At 57.7% G+C, this 19559-nt stretch overlaps 2 protein-coding genes across 5 annotated transcripts in view; one reads left to right on the top strand and one right to left on the bottom strand.

Moving 5' to 3' along the window:
- The window catches only part of RTN2 (reticulon 2), a 37577-nt gene extending 29733 nt beyond the window's left edge, over window positions 1-7844 (top strand). For all 3 annotated transcript variants that reach the window (XM_077318621.1, XM_077318622.1, XM_077318623.1), the window contains 6 exons: window positions 553-760; window positions 979-1117; window positions 3162-3231; window positions 3531-3577; window positions 4131-4189; window positions 5170-7844. In XM_077318621.1, the coding sequence (XP_077174736.1) occupies window positions 553-760; window positions 979-1117; window positions 3162-3231; window positions 3531-3577; window positions 4131-4189; window positions 5170-5212 (566 nt within the window). In that variant the 3' untranslated portion in view covers window positions 5213-7844. The remainder of the gene's footprint in view (window positions 1-552; window positions 761-978; window positions 1118-3161; window positions 3232-3530; window positions 3578-4130; window positions 4190-5169) is intronic.
- A 1191-nt stretch (window positions 7845-9035) lies between these two features.
- Window positions 9036-17910, bottom strand: FOSB (FosB proto-oncogene, AP-1 transcription factor subunit). 2 transcript variants are annotated; one of them, XM_077318636.1, is made up of 5 exons: window positions 17431-17910; window positions 14347-14649; window positions 13450-13557; window positions 11677-11961; window positions 9036-11576 (listed from the first exon to the last, which is right to left on the bottom strand). In XM_077318636.1, the coding sequence occupies exons 1-5, from the start codon at window positions 17569-17571 to the stop codon at window positions 11511-11513; spliced, it is 903 nt and encodes a 300-aa protein (XP_077174751.1). In that variant the 5' UTR covers window positions 17572-17910; the 3' UTR covers window positions 9036-11510. The 2 variants fall into 2 exon arrangements, with proteins under 2 accessions (XP_077174751.1, XP_077174750.1); XM_077318635.1 differs by having other exon boundaries at window positions 9036-11961.
- Window positions 17911-19559: the final 1649 nt, after the last annotated feature.

Raw genomic sequence — 19559 nt, forward strand, 5'->3', positions numbered from 1 at the left:
GCTTTGTCACAAAGAGGGCAAGGAACACAGGTTAGATTTTGGTGCAGGGACCGTGGGAGGAAATCGGGATGCCGGTCAGAAGCACTCCGTAGCACTCAAACAGTTCTGCAGGGCCTGCAAAAGGGAGCTCCTCCAGCAGGCATTTGGGTGAGGCCGACCCGACCCATCGCTTCCCATTGGCCCCCCTGAGCCCCCCTCCTACGACCATCTCTGCAGACTCGCCCGTCCCACTGGGCCATCAGTACGTGTTGGCTTATTGTCCTCCCCAGGTGTTATCATCCCATAATGTTTGTTGTTATTATTGTATTATTATAAACTGGGTCGTTTGTATTGTTCCTGGTTGATGTAAGCCTTTGGGGAAGGCGGTATATAAATATATAATAAATAAATCTCCTGTGCTCGCTTCCATAAGAAGTGGCCCTATGGACTAAAATCTTGGCTGGCCCTCTCCCTGAAAGAGCCACTGTTTGGGAGCTGCAGAGGCCGCTGAGACTGACTGTCCCGCTCTCTCGCCCTCCCCTGTTTTTCTTGCCTGGGGGGCTCTGGCTGCAGTGGCAGACCTGGTGTACTGGCGGGACACCCGCAAGTCGACGTTCGTCTTCACCAGCCTGATGGTGGCCTTGCTGTGCCTCCTGCACTTCAGCATCGTCAGCGTGGTCTCCTACATCTCCCTGGCAGTGCTGGCCGTCACCATCTCTCTCAGGGTCTACAGCAAAGTTCTCCACGCCATTCACCGGGGAGAAGGCGCCAACCCCTTCCAGTGAGTCGACGGAGCTGGAACCAAGCGGGGCGGGGGGGTGGGGGAGTCTGCCGGGGTCATGGGAGGGCGGCATAAAAACCGTGAGAAATCTGGGAAATCAATAAATGGGTCATTTGCAAGGGGGCTGTGCGGGAACAGCAGACTGGGCAGCTTCCTTGGCCTGCCGGCCTTCTGCCCCTGACCTTCCCCTCCTCTTTCCTCGTTCCTCTCCTGGGCAGGGCTCAGCTGGATGCTGACCTGGGGCTGTCGAAAGAGCAGCTGGAACGCCTGACAGAGCGCGTGGTCTTCTACTCCACCTCCGGCACACGGTCCATTCAGCGCCTCTTCCTGGTAGATGACTTGGTGGAGTCCATTAAGGTGAGAGCTTTGTTCACGCCGGGGGTCTCCGACACGGCACCCGTGGGCACCACTCTGCCCACCAGCATTCTTCCCGGCACCTGCTAAGGGCCTTTAGAAAGTGGGCAGGGACATGGGGGACTTGCAGCCCAGCAGGGCCTCTGACTGGCCAAATGCAGTGAATTTCTTTTTTGAAAATGTTGCTCTGGGTCAGGGGTAGTCAAACTGCAGCCCTCCAGATGTCCATGGACTACAATTCCCAGGGCTTCTGGGAATTGTAGTCTATGGACATCTGGAGGGCTGCAGTTTGACTACCCCTGCTTTGGGTAATAGTGTTTTATGAAGAATTATCAAATGCCATTGAAAGACAGAAAGAGACGTACAGACTTCTGATCGTATCTAGAAATGAAACCGATACCCATTACCTACTGTTGCCACCTCTGGGTTGGGGAATACTTGGAGGCTTTGGGGGCGGAGCCAGGAGTGGGCGGGATTTGGGGTGGGAAGGGTAAAATGCCATCCAGTCCGCCCTCTAAGCGGCCATGTTTTCCAAGGCCTGTAGGTCAAAGGTGGCCAAACTGTGCCTCTCCAGAGGTCCGTGGATAACAATTCGCATGGATTACAATTCGTAGCATTTCCTGGCAGGGGCTGATGGGAATTGTAGTCCATGGACATCTGGAGAGCCACAGTTTGGCCTGCCCCAAAGTAGGTCTCCCAGAGTCATCCGATTAGTCATATCTGGAAAGAGGACGGTGGACCAAATGAGCTTCTGAGCCCAGATCCATCAGGCAAATCCTTAACCTTTATGGTTTATTATGCACTTTATTCATTCTATTATGCACTTTATTTATTCTATTATGCACTTTATTCATTCTATTATGCACTTTATTTATTTACCGCTCTTTCATCTGCCAGGGGGCTCAGGCAGCATGCAAGGGAGTAGCAGCTCCCCAGATGTCTCTCTTCTCCCCACTGGACAGGATCACACCTGGTCAGCTTCAGCATAGCAAAGGGCAGGGGACCAGGGTCCCTGAGGGACTGCTTCTTCCCACACGCTCCTGCCCAGGCGTTACAATCACAGGGAGGGGCCCTACTGATTGTCCCATCAACCAAAGCTGATCTGTGGTGGGCACACAAGACAGGGTCTTTTCGGTGACAGCCCCACCATTATGGGACAACCTCCCCAGGAAGGCCCAGTAACTGTCCATCTTACAGACACAGCTGAAAACCATTTTATTTATTTTATTTATTTATTATTATTATTGGCAGTCCTATCTGAAGTTTCTGTACTGTGACTTGTTTTGGGTTTTATCAATTCTTGTTGTTTTAATAGATTCAGGTGGGCAGCTGTCTTGGTCTGAAGTAGCAGAACAAAGCTTGAGTCCAGGGGCACCTTTGTCGGAGGACGCATGCATGCGCACGAGAACTCACACCTTGAATAAAACTTGGTCACTCTTAAAGGTGCCCGGCTGGGCTCCCACTTCGTTCTGTTTTTATATTAGATCCAAGTGGGTAGCCGTGTTGGTCTGAAGCACCACAACAAAACAAGATCAGAGTCCAGTGGCAACTTTTAAAACCAACAAACATTTATTGCCCAAGCACTCTTCTTCAGCTGCCTCGAGTTCCACAAAGGAGAAAGACGGCTGGCAAATGTTTCAAACCAGCAAAATGAATACTTGCATTGGGGTGCCCCTGATCCAATTGGGGAGGTCTTACATTCTCACCCCTTCCCCCCACTGTTGGGGTCCTGCATGCGGTACCAGCCATGCCCAGCGGGCCAAAAGATCTTTTGTGTACTGAAAGCTCCACTGGCAGCCTGGGCTCCGGGTGCCAGTTTGTCTCAGCAGGTGCCAAGGATTAAATCCCCCAGCTGCTGAAACAGCTTCTGGTGATGGGGAAGAGAGATGGATCTTGCCTGCCCATTCGCAGCTCTTTGTATTATGGTTGCTCTCAAAAGGTTCTGGATTTAGTTCTTAAGTGACGAGAAGGAGAATCCGAGCCCTAAACAAACCTCTCCCTTCCTTCCTTTCTTCCTTCTTTTCTTGGTTCTTCTGCCGCTCTGTAGTTTGCTTTCCTATTCTACATCCTCACGTACGTGGGCGCGGTCTTCAACGGAATGACTCTTCTAATCCTGGGTAAGGCACCTGTGGGGTGCGTGTGGGGTGGGCTGGGGATGGGTTGGCGTCTTCCAGTGCTCCTGGCCACCCTGCTTCTTTTGGGCCGCTGGAAATCAGTTGGTTGGGTGCTCACACACTAATCTGGCAAAACCTTTCTTTTGAGCCCGGGATTTCTGAAGTGTTCCAAAGTGCAAGCCCCAGGGGAGGACTACGCCTCCTGGGGATGTCCTCCTGTCAGATAGCGTTGAGGGGCAATGGGGCAGGGCGGAAATGCACAGGATTATTGCATTAACCTCTGTTTCTCTCTCTGTCTCCAGGAGTTATAAGTGCTTTTACCTTCCCTCTGCTCTACAGGCAACATCAGGTGGGTATTTTGCAAGGGGAGGGGGAGGAGCGTTGAGCTCCCTTGAGGACTGGGGGATGATGACTCAGTGGAGCAGCCTCCACTTGGCATGCAGAAGGTCCCAGGTTCAGTCTCCAGCCTCTCCCATCAGAAGGGTCAGGCCTGAAACCCTGGAGAGCACCTGCCGGTCTGAGCAGACAATGCTGACCTGCCTGGCTCAGTATAAAACAGTTCCATGTGAGCTTAAGACAGAGTTTGATTCCTAAACATAAAGGAGGAGGCCAGGAAGGGGGAAGAGAGGGATGGGGGGGGCTGTAGCACTACTTGGGAGCCCCCAGCCGCCTTTTGACCCCCGAGTGCCCAGTACCTCAAGAGAGGGCTCCTCGTGGCTGAGACGTACCTGACTGCCTTTGCCTTTGATATCCGCATGAACACGGGGCAGCGAGGAATCAGTAAGGGCACAGATGCACAGAGAAAAATGCCAGGGTTTCCGCCGCACTTTAAAAAACAGAAAAGGTGCCAATTCAAGCCAAGGGCCACTTCTCTCTCTTTCTCTGTCTCTTCTTCCTTCCAGGCACAGATTGACCAGTACGTAGGGCTGGTGAGGAACCAGCTGAGTAACCTGCGGGCAAAGTAAGTGGCCGTGTGCTCCTTTCCCTTCCCCTCTGCTGCCCCCTCCTCCCCTCAGTGCAGAAGAAAGGAGATCCTCGAATGGTGGGGCCCAGCCGCTGATTGGTTGGCAAAGAAGTCCTTGCAGTTTCCTGGGAGCAGCCCTGTGTGACCTTGAGGGGTTATCAAAGAGAGCTGGAAAGTCAAAGAGGTCCTGGCCCAGGAGAGGAAAACTGCTGCCTTTGGGCAGGTGCCCGCAAACTGGCATGGGTGGAATTGGGGGCACCCCTGGCACTTGGCACCCTTGCCAGGCTGAGCGTCTAGAAAAATAAAAGGGAAATTCAGATATTCCTCTGCAAGAGACAGCTGCCCATTAACGCCCGCAACCAAGGCAACAATTGTGTGTATTTCCATGGCCATTGATGGGTTTGTTGTTGTTGTTAGGTGTGAAGTCGTGTCCGACCCATCGTGACCCCCTGGACAATGATCCTCCAGGCCTTCCTGTCCTCTACCATCCCCCGGAGTCCATTTAAGTTTGCCCCGGCTGCTTCAGGGACTCCATCCGCTATGGACTTATACATTGAATTCAAATAGCCATTTCCGATGCTGGAAGCTTTGTCCTTTCTTAAAGAAAACCTTTCACAGTTCCTGCTTGATCCCATTGCAGCCCCTGAGCCTCATCCAGGCTTAGAGAGCAAAGTTTGAGTCCCGGAGGGGCACCTTGAAGACCCATCTAAGGGGGCCACTGGGGAGATTTTCTGTGCAGATTTTCTTAAAGTCGCTTTGGCAGCAGCAGCCAACAAGGCCCAAAGATCCTCACTGTGTGGCTGAAGGTGGGGCAGCCCCTTTGTGTCTGGCTCCGCCTCCTTTGGCAGCCATTCTGACGCCGGTCACACTGCATCAGAGGGCCATGGGCTCAAGAACAACAGCAGCCAGAAGGCTGGGGAGCCCTGAGGTAGGACTCCTCGTGTGTCATGCTTAATCTTTCTCTCTTTTTCTCCTAGGATGCTGGCCAAGCTGCCAACAGCCAAAGCAAAAGCAGAATGAATGACCCCCCCTCCTCTCTGTCTCCCCCCCATATACACACTCTTTACTCTCAGCTCCATGCATTTTGCATATCTGCCTGCTCATCCCATGCCTGCCTCAAAGAGAGACCCACCCCCAGAAACACAGCTCTGAGCCTCCTCCTGCTTCCCATCAAAAGAACATCAGGGGAGGCCTGCTGGGTCAGACCAGGGAGGGTCCCTCCAGTCCAGCTTCCTTCCTCACCCAGGGGCCAGCCAGTTCCTCTGGAGGGCCAGCCACAGGGCAGGGAGGCAGAGGCCTTTCCCTGAGAAGACCCTCAGAAGAGCCCTGCTGAGTCAGACCAGGGAGGGTCCCTTCAGTCCAGCCTCCCGTCTCACCCAGGGTCCAGCCAGTTCCTCTGGAGGGCCAGCCACAGGGCAGGGAGGCCGAGGCCTTTCCCTGAGAAGACCCTCAGAAGAGCCCTGCTGGGTCAGGCCAGGGAGGGTCCCTCCAGTCCAGCCTCCCATCTCACCCAGGGGCCAGCCAGTTCCTCTGCAGGGCCAGCCACAGGGCAGGGAGGCCGAGGCCTTTCCCTGAGAAGACCCTCAGAAGAGCCCTGCTGAGTCAGACCAGGGAGGGTCCCTTCAGTCCAGCCTCCCGTCTCACCCAGGGTCCAGCCAGTTCCTCTGGAGGGCCAGCCACAGGGCAGGGAGGCCGAGGCCTTCCTAAGGACATCAGGGGAGCCCTGCTGGGTCAGACCAGGGAGGGCCCATCCAGCCCAGCCTCCTGTCTCACCCAGGGGCCAGCCAGTTCCTCTGCAGGGCCAGCCACAGGGCAGGGAGGCAGAGGCCTTTCCCTGAGAAGACCCTCAGAAGAGCCCTGCTGAGTCAGACCAGGGAGGGTCCCTTCAGTCTAGCCTCCCGTCTCACCCAGGGTCCAGCCAGTTCCCCTGGAGGGCCAGCCACAGGGCAGGGAGGCCGAGGCCTTCCTAAGGACATCAGGAGAGCCCTGCTGGGTCAGACCAGGGAGGGCCCATCCAGTCCAGCCTCCCGTCTCACCCAGGGGCCAGCCAGTTCCTCTGGAGAGCCAGCCACAGGGCAGAGAGGCCGAGGCCTTCCCCTGAGAAGACCCTCAGAAGAGCCCTGCTGGGTCAGACCAGGGATGGCCCATCCAGTCCAGCCTCCCGTCTCACCCAGGGTCCAGCCAGTTCCCCTGGAGGGCCAGCCACAGGGCAGGGAGGCCGAGGCCTTCCTAAGGACATCAGGAGAGCCCTGCTGGGTCAGACCAGGGAGGGCCCATCCAGTCCAGCCTCCCGTCTCACCCAGGGGCCAGCCAGTTCCTCTGGAGAGCCAGCCACAGGGCAGAGAGGCCGAGGCCTTCCCCTGAGAAGACCCTCAGAAGAGCCCTGCTGGGTCAGACCAGGGATGGCCCATCCAGTCCAGCCTCCCGTCTCACCCAGGGGCCAGCCAGTTCCTCTGGAGAGCCAGCCACAGGGCAGGCAGGCCAAGGCCTTCCCCTGATGTTGCCTCCTGATTCTGGGATTCAGAGGACTCGGTCCCCCTGGCTAGCGGCCACTGCTAAGTGTCTCCTCCGTTATTAATCCGCATAACCCCTTTCCAAGCTGCCTGCTCCTGCAGCCGTCATGACCCGCACGGGGCTCCCTCGTCATTCAGCCCCCACGCAAGGCCAGGCCTTTCCCACTGGCCATGCAGCTGCCCCTGACTGCCTGCGGGAGGTAGAAGGGCCAACTCCCCAGCAGGGAGGGCAAGCAGCCCATGCATCCCGCATGCACCCTCGGTCCAGCTGCAGCCATGCCGGTTCTCCCTGCACTAAACAGCCATTGCCTGGCCCAGCCGTGTCTCAGGGGGGCCCTTCCCAACCCACCTCCACTCAAAGACAAGGAAATCAGGGTCGGCATTCAACTGGTTAAGGCAGTGCCGTTGACCCCCTCGCCCATCTGGGCTCTGCCCTGTTGACTGGAGGCCAGTCTCTCTCCCCACCCCTCCTCTGGGATGGATCTAGCTGCCCCCTTCCCTCCTCCCCAGACCTGCCAAATCCAGGGGGCAGGAGTTACAAAACGTGGTATGTCCCTTGGCCTCTGTGCTCTTTCACGCCTGTGGGGGGCATGCAATGGCTTCCTGGGGGAGAGAAGACCCTACAACAGTCACCACACACACTCAGGATCTGTGCCCTCCCCCTGGCCGGGTGGTCTCAGCGAGGGAGGATGGAGGAGTCCCAGCCCCCTCCCCACTTGCATGCCCCACGAGGAATGGCTGGTGAGAATTCCACAGACGGAGAACCCCTTCTGGTCCGAAGGGAAGGGAAGGAGGCAAGGGCCCAGGGCCCCGCAGGGCTTCTCTGCCGCAGGAACAGGATCTTGGGCCTCAAGGGTTCCACAGCTGCAAACTGGCCACGGGGCACCACCGCGACACGGGAGTCAGTCCCCGCTTCCTTTGCCAACACGGCTCTGCAGGCCCTTGCAAATCGACCCTGGGAGAGACGCTTTCCTGACCCTCCGGGAAGAAGCAGCCACGGTGGCCAGAGGCCTCAGCTGCAAGACCCTGGTCTCCCGGGAGTGTCGAGGACCGGTTGCAGTCTGCAGCATCCCAGCGAGCAAACCGAAAAGTGGAGCTCCCATCCAAATATTAAATTTTAGTACATGTTTTAAAAAACATCATCCGTGGTTTGCGTGGCTTTGTTTTCTGCATACACGTAACTTGCTTGGCCTACAGTTAAAGCGGCAACCGTTCGGACTGCCTCTCCAGAGCCCCACAGCCTGCTGGCCCCGGGAACAGAGTCTGCGAGGGTAAGAAAGCCCTCCAGCTCCAGGGGTCTCTGTCAGAGTCATTGCAGGAGGAAGAGCCTGGCTCTGTACCATATCTAGGGCAGCTCCATACGCCAGCACTCTGTTCTAGCCCCTCTGTTTTCTGGCCAGCCTATTAAACACTGCCCTGAGCCAACTAGGAAGGGCAGCCTATAAAACTATATTATGGATTTTCTGCTCCCCCATCCAGTCATGGATTTTTTTTTCATTTGTTAAAGTAGCACATCTGCATCACATGGAAAGAGCATGAAATGATGTGCAAGTGGAACCAGAGAGGCAGGCTTAATGACCGCACAGGCCCCTGCCCCTCAGAGCTGTGCTGACCCTGGACTTACGGAACGCCTGCAAACTGACAGAAGACTCCTTGTTCGTTCTGGTCAGCAGCACACACCATGGGCTTTGAAAGAACTACGGACAACCCACGGAAGATGAGCCTATGCACAACTGCTCATCGTGTGTCCGGCAGTCTGAGTGCAGAGGCACCTCCAACACCAGCCAAGGGGTATTCCGGGTAGAAGCTTTCAGGCCCCTGGACTCAAACTTTGTTCTGTTCGTCATGCAGTCGCTCAGTAGAACCCACAGCATCCAAGGCAGCGCACCTTAAAGCATGCCACACTGGGGATGCCCAACAGGGGGAGACTGTTGCCCTTACACCCTGCATTGGGTTAGAACAGGGGTAGTCAAACTGCGGCCCTCCAGATGTCCATGGACTACAATTCCCAGAAGCCCCTGCCAGCAGATGCATCTGCTGGCAGGGGCTTCTGGGAATTGTAGTCCATGGACATCTGGAGGGCCGCAGTTTGACTACCCCTGGGTTAGAAGAACCAACCAGCTGTTGCTACTGTTAAGGGACTCCGAAAAGGATGTTCCTGCCCACCAGTGCCCCCCTTCTAGCAGTAGAGGGCGCTCCACAATAGGATTTAGGAGACCCCGAGCTTTTTGCACAGCCCTGACTCCCGGCCCAAAGCCTCCCCCTCCCCGCCCTCAAGGGAAAGGGGTTTAGTGCAAAAAAAGCAAGGCAGATCTCTGGCATCGGGATCTTTTATTGCACTTTAATGCTGGTTTTTGGTTCCCCCCCCCTTTTTTTTCTTTACATGTTTGAAAAAATAGATCTTACATTCCTAATTAAAAAGTGCATTTTCAAAGCAGATTTTTATTTGCCATTTTGCTAACCAGTTAAGTGCAGGGCAGGTGGGGCCGTGGGGGGGAGTCCAGGGGATCTCCCTGCATCCCCTCCGGCGGCTCCGCCCGGCTCAATAAAAACAGATCACAGGAATATTACAAACATGGGTTGGCTAAGGGGGAAATAATAATAATAATAATATATAATAATAATAAAAAATTAAAAAATATATTCCCCCATCCCCAGCAAAGTGTATAATAAGCAAAAACGTTTTTTTAAAAAAACAAAACAAGTTAAAATAAAACTATAGATTTAAAAAAAAAATGAAACCAAAAAACATCCAAAGTAAGAGCTTGGTCACAAGAAGAAGTCCTGGGAAACATTAAGCGTTGCGTTGTGACATGCTCAAGAGATCCGAAAAGCAACACGGCAGTTGGCCCAGTCCACAAGCCCCCTTGGGGTGGGGGGTCAGCAAGAGGCTATCGGTGTGCAAGAAGCAGCATCAAGCGGCTGTCGCTCCGGAACAAGCGGAAGAGCACAAGAGTCGCTCCAGCTGGACAGCAAAGGACAGGCAGCTCCTGGGCAATGGGGCAGGGCAAGGGGGGTCTGTCCATGCAGGTGCACACAATCACTCTGGATGTTCAGCGGTGCAGATTTCCCAGGCTGAAGGGGGGGGGGGATCAGCCCTTGGCCTTGTCTCACAGAGCAGATGCTTGGAGGGCATTTGGAGTGGGGCAGGAGGAAGGGGCAGCCAATACAGGCCAGCTGGGAAGTCCAAGATGGGTGGGTGTTTTAAGGGGTGTCACCCCTCAATGTGGCCAGTCAGGAAAGGGGGAAAGGGCTCCAGCCCCAAGTAGCATCTGGGCAGCTCTGTGAAAGGCCAGTTTGAACAAGGAAATTGGGGGGGGGGGGCACAGAGGCACAAAGTGGGGGGGGGGGAAGCCACCTTCAAATCACAAGCACATGGCAAAGAAGGCAGAGGTAAGAGCAGCTAAGAGCAGGAATGCAAGCCTCAGAAGAGCGAGAATTGAGTCTGTACAGGAAAGAGGTCCATTCACAGTATATCACCAAGCCCCCGTCCAGCCCCAGCAGCCCCCAGCCCAGGAGCCCAGCCAGTCTCTGAGTCACCTCGTCACCCACAGGCGAAACCGAGCAAAGGAGAGGAGGCCCCAAGTGGAAAAGGAGTCACTCTAGGGGGGGGGGGAGACCCGGCTCAAGGATTATCCCTTAGTGGAACGAAGAGAGGGGGGGGAGAGCACCGCCCGCCCGCCCCAGGAGCCTGGACTTCAGTGCAGCTAAAAAGCTTTTAAAACCTCTGCAGCATTTCCCTTCTGGATGGGCTACAGGGAACGAGTCAACCAGAATTTCTCTTTTAAAAACAAATAGTGAAAATTAATTTCAGCTCTCCTTGAAATAAGGCCAGCAAGCCCACCAAGGATTAAGCCCCACTGAAGGCAGCGGCATTTACTTCCAAGTAAACATGCATCGGATGAAACACTGAAGCCCAGCCTCAGATTTGACCCCCAGGTCAAGGCGTTTTAAAGCATTTTTTTTTTGCCTTGGGAAACTGGTTTTCAGACAGCCTGAGGGCTCCCAGCAGCCCTTTGACCTCCTCCACCAGAGGGAATCTGCCCAAGGGCGCTCCTTGCAGTGGGGCTGAGATTAAAAGCAAGGGGGGGTAAGAGGCCCGAGATACAGGTTGGGCTTGGACCGCTCAACTTGCCCGGAATGCACCCAGCCAGTGGATGCAGGGAAGGCAAGGGGACAGAGGGAGCTCCCTTCTCCTGGCTGACGGGGCCCTTCCCTTTGCTCAGTTCCTTACAAAGGTCACAAGAGAGAGAGGGAGAGAGAGAAGCATCGCAGTCCAACACAAGTCAGATGGGAGCCTGCTTGCAGGGGAGGTCGAGACCTGCTCTCCAACACCCAAAGTCCCAGAGGTCAAGCAAAGCTGAGTATTCCCCAAGGGGCAGAACTCCAACTCCTGCTCCCAAAACATGTCCTTGTCTTCTCCGGCTTGGAAATCAGAAGAGCTCCAAATGGGGGAGGGAGGAAGGGAAGGAGGGACGATCCTCAGGCCAGACTCTCCACCACGCGCCGCGTCCTCTGAGGTCCAACCACCAAGGGTCTCCCGAGCAGCAAGCAGGCGTCGTCAGTGGCTGTCAAGCGCAGGGCTTTTTGCGTCAGTTTGTTTTGGGTGGTCCGAGAGGCAGGCTGGGCTGGGGGGGGGGGATGCCAGGGGGCTCCGTCTCTCCCCGCCCCCAAGCAATTGTGCGCACAGTTGAGCTTTATCCGTGAGGGCGCGTGCGAGATTCCGAGGTTTCCCGTTTGGCCTTTTTTGTGGTCGGATAGGTCTGTTTGTTTCGAGTTTCACAAGGCCAGGAGGGAGGGGGAGTTCAGTGAGTCGGAGGAGTAGTCACTGCTGCTGTTCCGCTGGTGTGCGGCTCCGCAGGAAGCTCCCTCTGGGTAGGTGAAGACAAACGAAGACGTATAGGAAGGGTTAGCCGGGTACGAGCTGGCCAGCGGTTCCCCGTGTGTAAAGTAAGAACTAGAAAAGGCTACCTCCGCCGGGCCCAGGGCCTGCACGCCTCCGAGGCTCTGCTGGTAGTGGAGGGGCCCCGCGGAGTAGGCCGCTGGCCCAAAGGGGTCCTCTTTCACGGCCATGGCCAGCGAGCCCACCTCGGCGGAGGGGCCAGGCTGCTCGCTGAGCTCAGGGATATCCTCGTAGGGGATTTTGCAGCTGGGCTTGTGAGCCACCAGGACGAATTCCAGACGCTCCCGCTCCTTCTGCAGCTCGGCTATCTCGGATTCCAGCTCAGCTTTCTCTTCCTCCAGCTGGTCGGTCTCCTGGGGAAGAGGTGCAGCATGGGGTCAGTGGAGGGCTGGCGCAAGAAGGGACGGGCGGGACGGGACGCGGAGGGCAGGCTGGGCTTGACAGGGGGAGGGGGGCTGGTCACTCTGCAGCGTCAACGCCCAGCCTGAGAGAGGCTGGAGTGGTCATCTCACCCACCGGGTCATGCCCTAGCCTGCCTGCCGGTCCCTGGTGGTGGCCACAGGGCAGGGAGGCCAAGGCCTTCCTAAGGACATCAGGGGAGCCCTGCTGGGTCAGACCAGGGAGGGCCCATCCAGTCCAGCCTCCCGTCTCACCCAGGGGCCAGCCAGTTCCTCTGCAGGGCCAGCCACAGGGCAGGGAGGCCGAGGCCTTCCTAAGGACATCAGGGGAGCTCTGCTGGGTCAGACCAGGGAGGGCCCATCCAGTCCAGCCTCCCGTCTCACCCAGGGGCCAGCCAGTTCCTCTGCAGGGCCAGCCACAGGGCAGGGAGGCCGAGGCCTTCCTAAGGACATCAGGGGAGCTCTGCTGGGTCAGACCAGGGAGGGCCCATCCAGTCCAGCCTCCCGTCTCACCCAGGGGCCAGCCAGTTCCTTTGTAGGGCCAGCCACAGGGCAGGGAGGCCGAGGCCTTCCCCTGATGTTGCCTCCTGGCTCTGGGATTCAGAGGAGGAGTGTCTCATCCTACAACACAGCAGTCGTCTAGTCCCACCCCTGCTCAATTCAGGACCAGCCTGAAGCCTCCCTGACAAGCATCCATCCAGCTGCCTCTTGAAGATCACCAGGGGAATGGAGCTCAGTATCCCCTGAGGCTGCCGTTTGCTCTGACTGTGAAGGAGTCAGAGTCTTTCCCTAAAATCCAGCCGGCACCTTTCCACAAGTAATTTAGACCGGTTATTTCAAGCCCTCTTCTCCTCTGCTGCCCCTCAGAAGAGCTCTGTGCCCCCGAGAGAGAGCAGCCCTGTCCCCCTACCACCACCTCTTCCCTAGGAGGCCCATCCCCAGTAATGCAAGATACAAAGAGCGGCCTTTACTATCCAGAGAACTGGGCTCACAACTATCGCATCTAAAGACACCTCCTTCAAAACTTCCTCTTTGACTCGAGGTTTTAACCCCTTGCTTTGTAACCCTGGGAGCCTCACGCTTGGCTGGGCTGCTGGGGTGGGGACGACTCCAAGGGATGAAAAGTCATGAATTCACGGACGGGCTGTAGGTCGGAAGCCGCCGGACAGCATATAATGGACACACGGGGGTGGGGGGGACAGGTGTCTTTACAAATGGGCATCCAGCTACGTCAGAGACCCAAAATACTAAGGGGGCCTCAGGTTGGCTACCACCTATGAAAGGGTCCAAAATCCAACCACCTCCCCCCAGCTCTGAGCCCAAACGCACACCCTTGTGTGGACTGGATGGGCAGGAAAGTGCAGCTCAAAAAGCCCCCCTCTTCCCCCCCCCCGAATATTTCTGGCCCCCCTGAAAGCCTCAGCCTCCGGAGCACCCACTCACTGCCTGCAGTCGATCTGTCAGTTCCCGGCGGCGATTCCGGCACTTGGCTGCCGCCAGCTTGTTCCTCTCACGGCGGACACGGCGTTTTTCTTCTTCTTCTGGCGTTAGCTGCCAGGGACAACAGAGAGGCGGTCAGTCAAGCAGAAGGTAAGCTCAGGATTTCCCTTTCCTAGGCAGAGGGGTCATTCCCAGGAAGAGCTCAAAGGCCTCACGCCCCGAATGCCGTGAAAAGGGACCCCCCTCTTTAGTTAGAAGGTGCCAAATTTTAGATTTGGAGAACCCCAGTTCGGGGGCATTAGGACCCGCTTGCTTCTAGTTGGCCACACTGATGAACAAGGCAGAACGAGTCAAGTTAAAATGGCAGCCTTAAGAACATAAGAGAAGCCATGTTGGATCAGGCCAATGGCCCATCCAGTCCAGCATGGTGGCCAAACCCCAGGGGCCATCAGGAAGTCCACTAGAGGGGCAAGAACTCCCCAAGCCCTTCCACTGTGCCCCCCCCCCAAGTATCCCTCCATCAGACAAAAGAAAAGCCATGTTGGAGCAGGCCAACAGCCCACCCAGTCCAACCCTCTGTGTTCCACAATGGCCAAAGGGGCATCAGGAGGTCCACCAGCAGAGTCAGAACTAGCCCTAACATTTGGGCAGGGGGGGAGGGGGGGGAGGCAGAGCACAATAAGAAAAGCAAGCATCACACTGCCACCCTGAAGTATTCCCAACCCAACAGCAGCAACTACAGGTTGACATTCCCCGCATGCTGGGGAGAGAGGAGTGGAGGGGCCCCCAAGCGCAGGGTTAGTTGTAGGGTGCAAAATTATTGGAGTTAGTAACCTCGTTGCTGTCTCCCCAGAGGTAGTTCCACAGGAGGAGCAAGGCCCTACAGTCCTCCCAGCTCACCGTTTCCTCTCGCGTCCTTCGGGGCCGGGCCCTGGTGGAACGCTGTGGGGCAGCAGCGACCGGGGCTGTCGAGGGCCCCCCCGCATAAGGGTCCATGCCCGGAGTGGAATAGCTGGTGCCGGGAAGGTCATAGGGGTCCACCGGGGGCGGCTGCGGAGGCATTTGCTGGCCCGGGGGCTGCTGCGATTGGGCCATGGAGGAGATCAGGGTGGGCTGCACCAGCCACTGGAGGTCTTGGCTAGTCGAAATGGCAGTCACTGTTGGCACAAAGGATCCAGGCATTTCCCCAAGGCCGCTGCACTCCTGCGGACGGACAAAAGAGAACACTCTCAGGGGCTAGACAAGAACTGTGGATTCTGCAAGAGCCCTTGGCACGGGGTGTCCTGCTGCCCTGGCAAAGCCCCTCCATTCAGGAGGGGCTTCCTGCACAGGTCAAAGGACTGCACTGGACCAAGGGGCTTATCATCTTGCTTGGACAAATTATTAGGAACTGCGATCCATACTGCTGGGCATAGCCAGTAGGATCCCTCTTCATGTAAATTCTGTAGGCGGTTGTTCTTTCTGGGGGCTCCAGACTTCTAGAATCCTAACGCCTTGGTTTCCGAATGTGACTGTATTTGCTCACTCTGTGGAATCCACCTTAAATCCTTGTGAGAGAGGGGGACTAGAAAAACGTAAAATAAAACAAGCCCTGGCCTTTCAGACACAGCCGCCTGAACCGGACGTCTGGAGGGAGAAGCCTGGGGACAAGGCAGGGCGTGTTCAGGGTGGAAACGTGGGTTTCAAGCCCCGGAAATGAATTGGGCCATGGGAGCAGTCAGGAGAGCTGGGTTACAGTTTGAAACCTCAGCTGAATTTTAGTCAGCCACCTTGGGACAGTCCTCAGGGGGAGAGCTGCACTGAGCAATCACTCTTCACCAAGACAGAAGTGGCCACTGGTCTCTGCAGCAATCTAATCAGAACACCCCCAGCCTGCTGTATTTCTATCCCCCCCTCCCCAACAAGCCAAATAATTTATGGCCTCTGGGCATTTGCCACCAATAATATGCCCATCCTGTCTTCAGATCTCAACTCTGCCCTTTCCAAATTATCCCAGGATACCTATTTAAGGGCCCCCCTTCCTTGACCAGCACAAGAGCCGAGGGCCTGGGAATCGGACCTCTCAGCCCAAAGCACCATCAGGGCGAGAAGAAGAAGAAGGCCGGGGACAGAATCTACTTCGCTGGCCTGTGCTGCAGGCTCCGGGGTGGCCAGAGCAGCTCACACACCAAATCTCTTCGTGTTTAGACACTAGAAGCCAATTTTCCAGGACTCCAGCCCTCCCCAGGTCACCCGCTCCCCTGAGAACGGTCTCCAAAGAGCCGTACCTGTGCTGCGGGCACGATTAAGACCGGGCTGGAATGAGACCCCCAGGGACGTTCCCTGGACAATCCACCTGCTGCTTTGTCAGGACCGAAAGCCTCGGAAAGGCGCTGGCAGCCACTCTCTTGCATGGATCCCAGGCCGCCTGGTCTAGCTCTGCCCTCCTCCAGGAAGGCCCCAGGCAGGCAGAGGGAAGGTGCCCTGAGCCAACCTCAGTAGAACCAAAAGGGCCCCTCCAAAGGCATGGCTGTCAGACCCCGCTGGGGCTAAACACAGACCTACTTACTGTGGGGAGGGCAGTGGGTGTTTTAGGGGGAGGGGGCAACAAAGGAAGCCTCATATGGGAATTTGCAACAACAAAAAAAAACCCAAAGAAAGGATTTAGGTTGGCAAGGAGGTGGCCCAGTGGTTGGGGAAGGGGGTTATCGTGAGAAGCCAGACCAGTCCTGAAAAGATTCAGACTGGCAGCGGTGTTGGTCTGAACATGTCTGGGGCACCTTGGAGCCCACCACACTAGGCAGGGCGCCCTTGGCTCGGCTGAGAGGTCGGGAGGAAGAACTCTGCTTGCCCCTGCCCCAGACCCCACTGTAGGTCAGGAGCAGCCACACTGTGGCTCTGCAGGCATCCATGGTCTGGCAGGGGCTCATGGTAATTGTAGTCCTCAGACGTCTAGACAGGAAGCGTTTGGGCACCCCGAGGCAACAGGGATACTGCCGTGCCCCCCCCCCATTGCAGGGAATGGGGTGTAGGCTGGGAAACCCCTGGAGGCTATTTGGGGGAGGAAGCCTGGAGAGAACCGGGACCTCGGTGTCCCCCCCCCCCCAAAGCATCTCCATCGGAAGGAGGGGAGCCGCAACCCCGGGCATCAGGGCTCTCTGGGGGGGGCGCCCCCTCCGTTTTAACCCCCCCCGCAAGGAGGGCTGCGACGACCCGACTTGACCCCCCGGAGGATTCTTGCGGCATGCATTGTGCCCCCCCCCCCCAGGAAGGAGCCCCGCATCCCAAAATGAGCCGCCTCGGCTGGGGGGGCGCCTCCCCCTTTCCCCCCCCCCCCCCACCGCGGGGCTTATTTTTAACTCCGCGCGCGGCGCTGCCTTTCATGTAGAAAAGTTGCCAGCGCAGGAGGCGGGGGCGTGGCTTCCCTGCGCGCCTCGGCCAATCCGCGCGCGGCCCGCGCCCGTCCCGCCCCTTAGCAACGGGGGCGGCCCCGCGTTCCAAAATAACCCGCGCGGGCCTGGGGCGGAGGACGACGCTCCGTACGTGCCTCGCGTCAGCACGGAGCGTTCCAGGACGTCAGGCGTTACGCACGACCCCGCCTCCCTGTCCCCCGCGCGCTCGCCTCCCCCTCGCGCCCTGCCTGCGCGCCTGCGCGGCCGCCGACCCCGGGCAAGCCGAGTCCGGAGAAGCGGAGAAGCGAGCGCGGCGGGTGCCAGCCGGCGGGAGGACGGGCGGGAGCCCAGGGCAGGGGCGCTCTTTGGTCAGGGGGGCTGCCGCGCCCCCCCGGCCCCCCCCCGCGCACTTGGGAAACTTCCGCGCCCCGAGCAACTTTGAAGCGCCCGCCCGCCCGCCCCTGCCCTCCGCCCGGCCGCTCAGCCCCGCGCCCCGACGGGCCAGTCGCAGGCATGCCCGGCCCCCCGCGCTCGCCCGCTTGCCGGCCCCTCGCCCTGTCCTGCCCTGCCCTGCCCCGGCGTCCCGAGCCCTGCGGCGCCGTGCCCGGCTTACCTGCGCGGAGGAGGCGGCGGCGGCGGCGGCGGCCGTGGGGCTGCCGAAGGAGTCCACCGAGGAGAGGTACTGGGACTCGGCCGACGGGGAGGAGCTGCACCGCGAGGCGGAGTCGTAGTCGCCGGGGAAGCCCTGATACATCTCCCTGGGCGGGGGCGCCGGGGGGAGGCCGCGGCCGCGAGGGCGGGGGGGCCGCCGGGAAGCCAAGGCGAGGGGGGTGCGCCGGGCCGGGCCGAGGGGGCGCCGCCGCTCCTGCCTGCCGGCCGGCCGGGAAATCCAGAGTCTCCGGGGCAGCTGCCGCTCCGCGCCGGGGTCCTCGTCTTCCTCCTGCTCCTTTGCTCAGCGCCGCATGGCGGGCGGCCCCGACGCGTGTCCCGAGCGCGGCGCCTCCGTCTCCGTCTCCCCGCCCCGAAGCCCCCCAAGTGCGCCCCAAAGTCCGGCCGTGCTGGGCGGCCGCTCCGCCAGCTCCGCTGCGCTCCCGTCGCGGGCCAAGTCTTATGAATGGAGCACGCCCGGGCGGGCAGCCTATTTATGCGAGAGGGGCCCGCCCCCCCTAGTGACGTCGCCCGCAGCGGCCCCGCCCCCCGCGCCGAAACGGGGTCCCCGCGCGCCCCCGCGCCCCCTCCCGGGCCCGCAGCCCCCGCCCGACACCCCGCCACCCCCCCGGCCCAGAGGGGGCTGCCCGGCGCCCGCCCCGGGGGTCTCCTGCGGCCGGGAGGGCCGGGGATCCCGCGGCCGGCCTCGCCGGAGGTCCTGTGACGCAATTAGCCATATATGGGCTTGTCTGTGCTGTGTTTGTTTGGTATCCTAGCAATGACGTCAGAGGGAATCCCTCTCGCCGCCCCAACCGCTCCGCCAAGGCTCCCCGGCCGCGCGGCTTCTGTGGCGGCGGGTATTAATAGCAACTTTTACTACGGGCGGCGCGGGGGCCCCGGGGGGGGGCAGGGGGGGCGCGGCTGGGCGATCGGGACGCGGAGCCCGCGGAGAGCGCCGCCGTTCATCCATGCCCAGGGCCGATCGGTGTGGCTGCTCCGAAGGGAGGCCCCTTATTCCGCGGCACGGACTCCGAGAAATCCACGCTCAATTTCCGCCTGGCGGGTCTGGCGGTATACAAATGAAAGAATTAAAAGAAAATAAATATAAAAACGGCTCTGGGCCGTATGGAAAGGGCGGTATAAAAATCTAAGAAGATAAATAAATAAAAATGGACTTTCTTTGAGATTCCGCATTGCTTCCCACAGGGGACCCGAAGTGGCTTGCATTCCTCTCCTTTTCCCCTCTGTTGCATCCTCTCAGTGACCTTGCAAGGACACCCAGCGTGGTGTGGTGGTCAGAGTGTGGTCAAATCATGCTGCACCATGGAAGCTCGCTGGATGCCCTTTGGCCAGCCACCCTCTCTCAAGCTAGCCCACCTCTCAGGGATGTTGTGAGGAGAGAATGCAGGAGAGGGGATAAAAGAAACCATAGCCCGGAACATGGATTAAATAAATACGGCATGCTTGGCTGAGAGTGTGCAGCTGGCCTTCATGGTAGATTTGAACCTGGATCTCACAGGTCCTGGTCCAGCTGGATCACTGGCTATGTGGATCCATGTTTAGAGGCAGTGTACCTCTGACTAGCCACTGCTACGGGCAAAGATGCCTGGTGTTTAGCTGGTTTCTTGTGACTCTGTTGAATTTATTTATTCATATTTAGCCAAATCCCTATTAGAGGCATTTGAAAAGGGAAAACAAATTATAGGGAAAGAAAGGCAAGATATCTCACAAAAGTCTTTGCACCCAAACCACCGTAGCCTCAAAACTAAAAAGAAAAACATGCTGTTGTGTTGACTTCTGGTCTGGCCATTCATTCATTCATTCATTCATTCATTCATTCATTCATTCATTCATTCATTCATTCATTCATTCATTTATATATAGACCACCCCTTTTGGACATACTGTTTTGGGGCGGTTTACAGAATCTAAAAACTCAATAAAATCAATATATTCCACAATTTAAAAGAGATTAAATTTTTGAACCACAATTTAAATACAGTTGCATCAGCTAAGATTACTGGATTGATAACAGTTTCTGCATCGAATCAGCCTGTTTTATTTCGGCCTGAGAAAGTACTGGGCCTAGAAACTT

This window comes from Paroedura picta, unplaced genomic scaffold (assembly GCF_049243985.1).
Source record: "Paroedura picta isolate Pp20150507F unplaced genomic scaffold, Ppicta_v3.0 Ppicta_v3_sca21, whole genome shotgun sequence".
Classification (NCBI taxonomy): Eukaryota; Metazoa; Chordata; class Lepidosauria; order Squamata; family Gekkonidae; genus Paroedura; species Paroedura picta.

What these genes read in the sequence shown, in the direction of transcription:
- FOSB (XM_077318635.1), bottom strand. Translation starts at nt 17,571, where the DNA reads ATGTATCAGGGCTTCCCCGGCGACTACGACTCCGCCTCGCGGTGCAGC. An exon ending in GAAGGACGCGAGAGGAAACG is followed by an intron (nt 13,558 to 14,346) that starts GTGAGCTGGGAG and finishes TGTCCCTGGCAG; the next exon opens with CTAACGCCAGAAGAAGAAGA. An exon ending in TGACAGATCGACTGCAGGCA is followed by an intron (nt 11,962 to 13,449) that starts GTGAGTGGGTGC and finishes CCTCTTCCCCAG; the next exon opens with GAGACCGACCAGCTGGAGGA.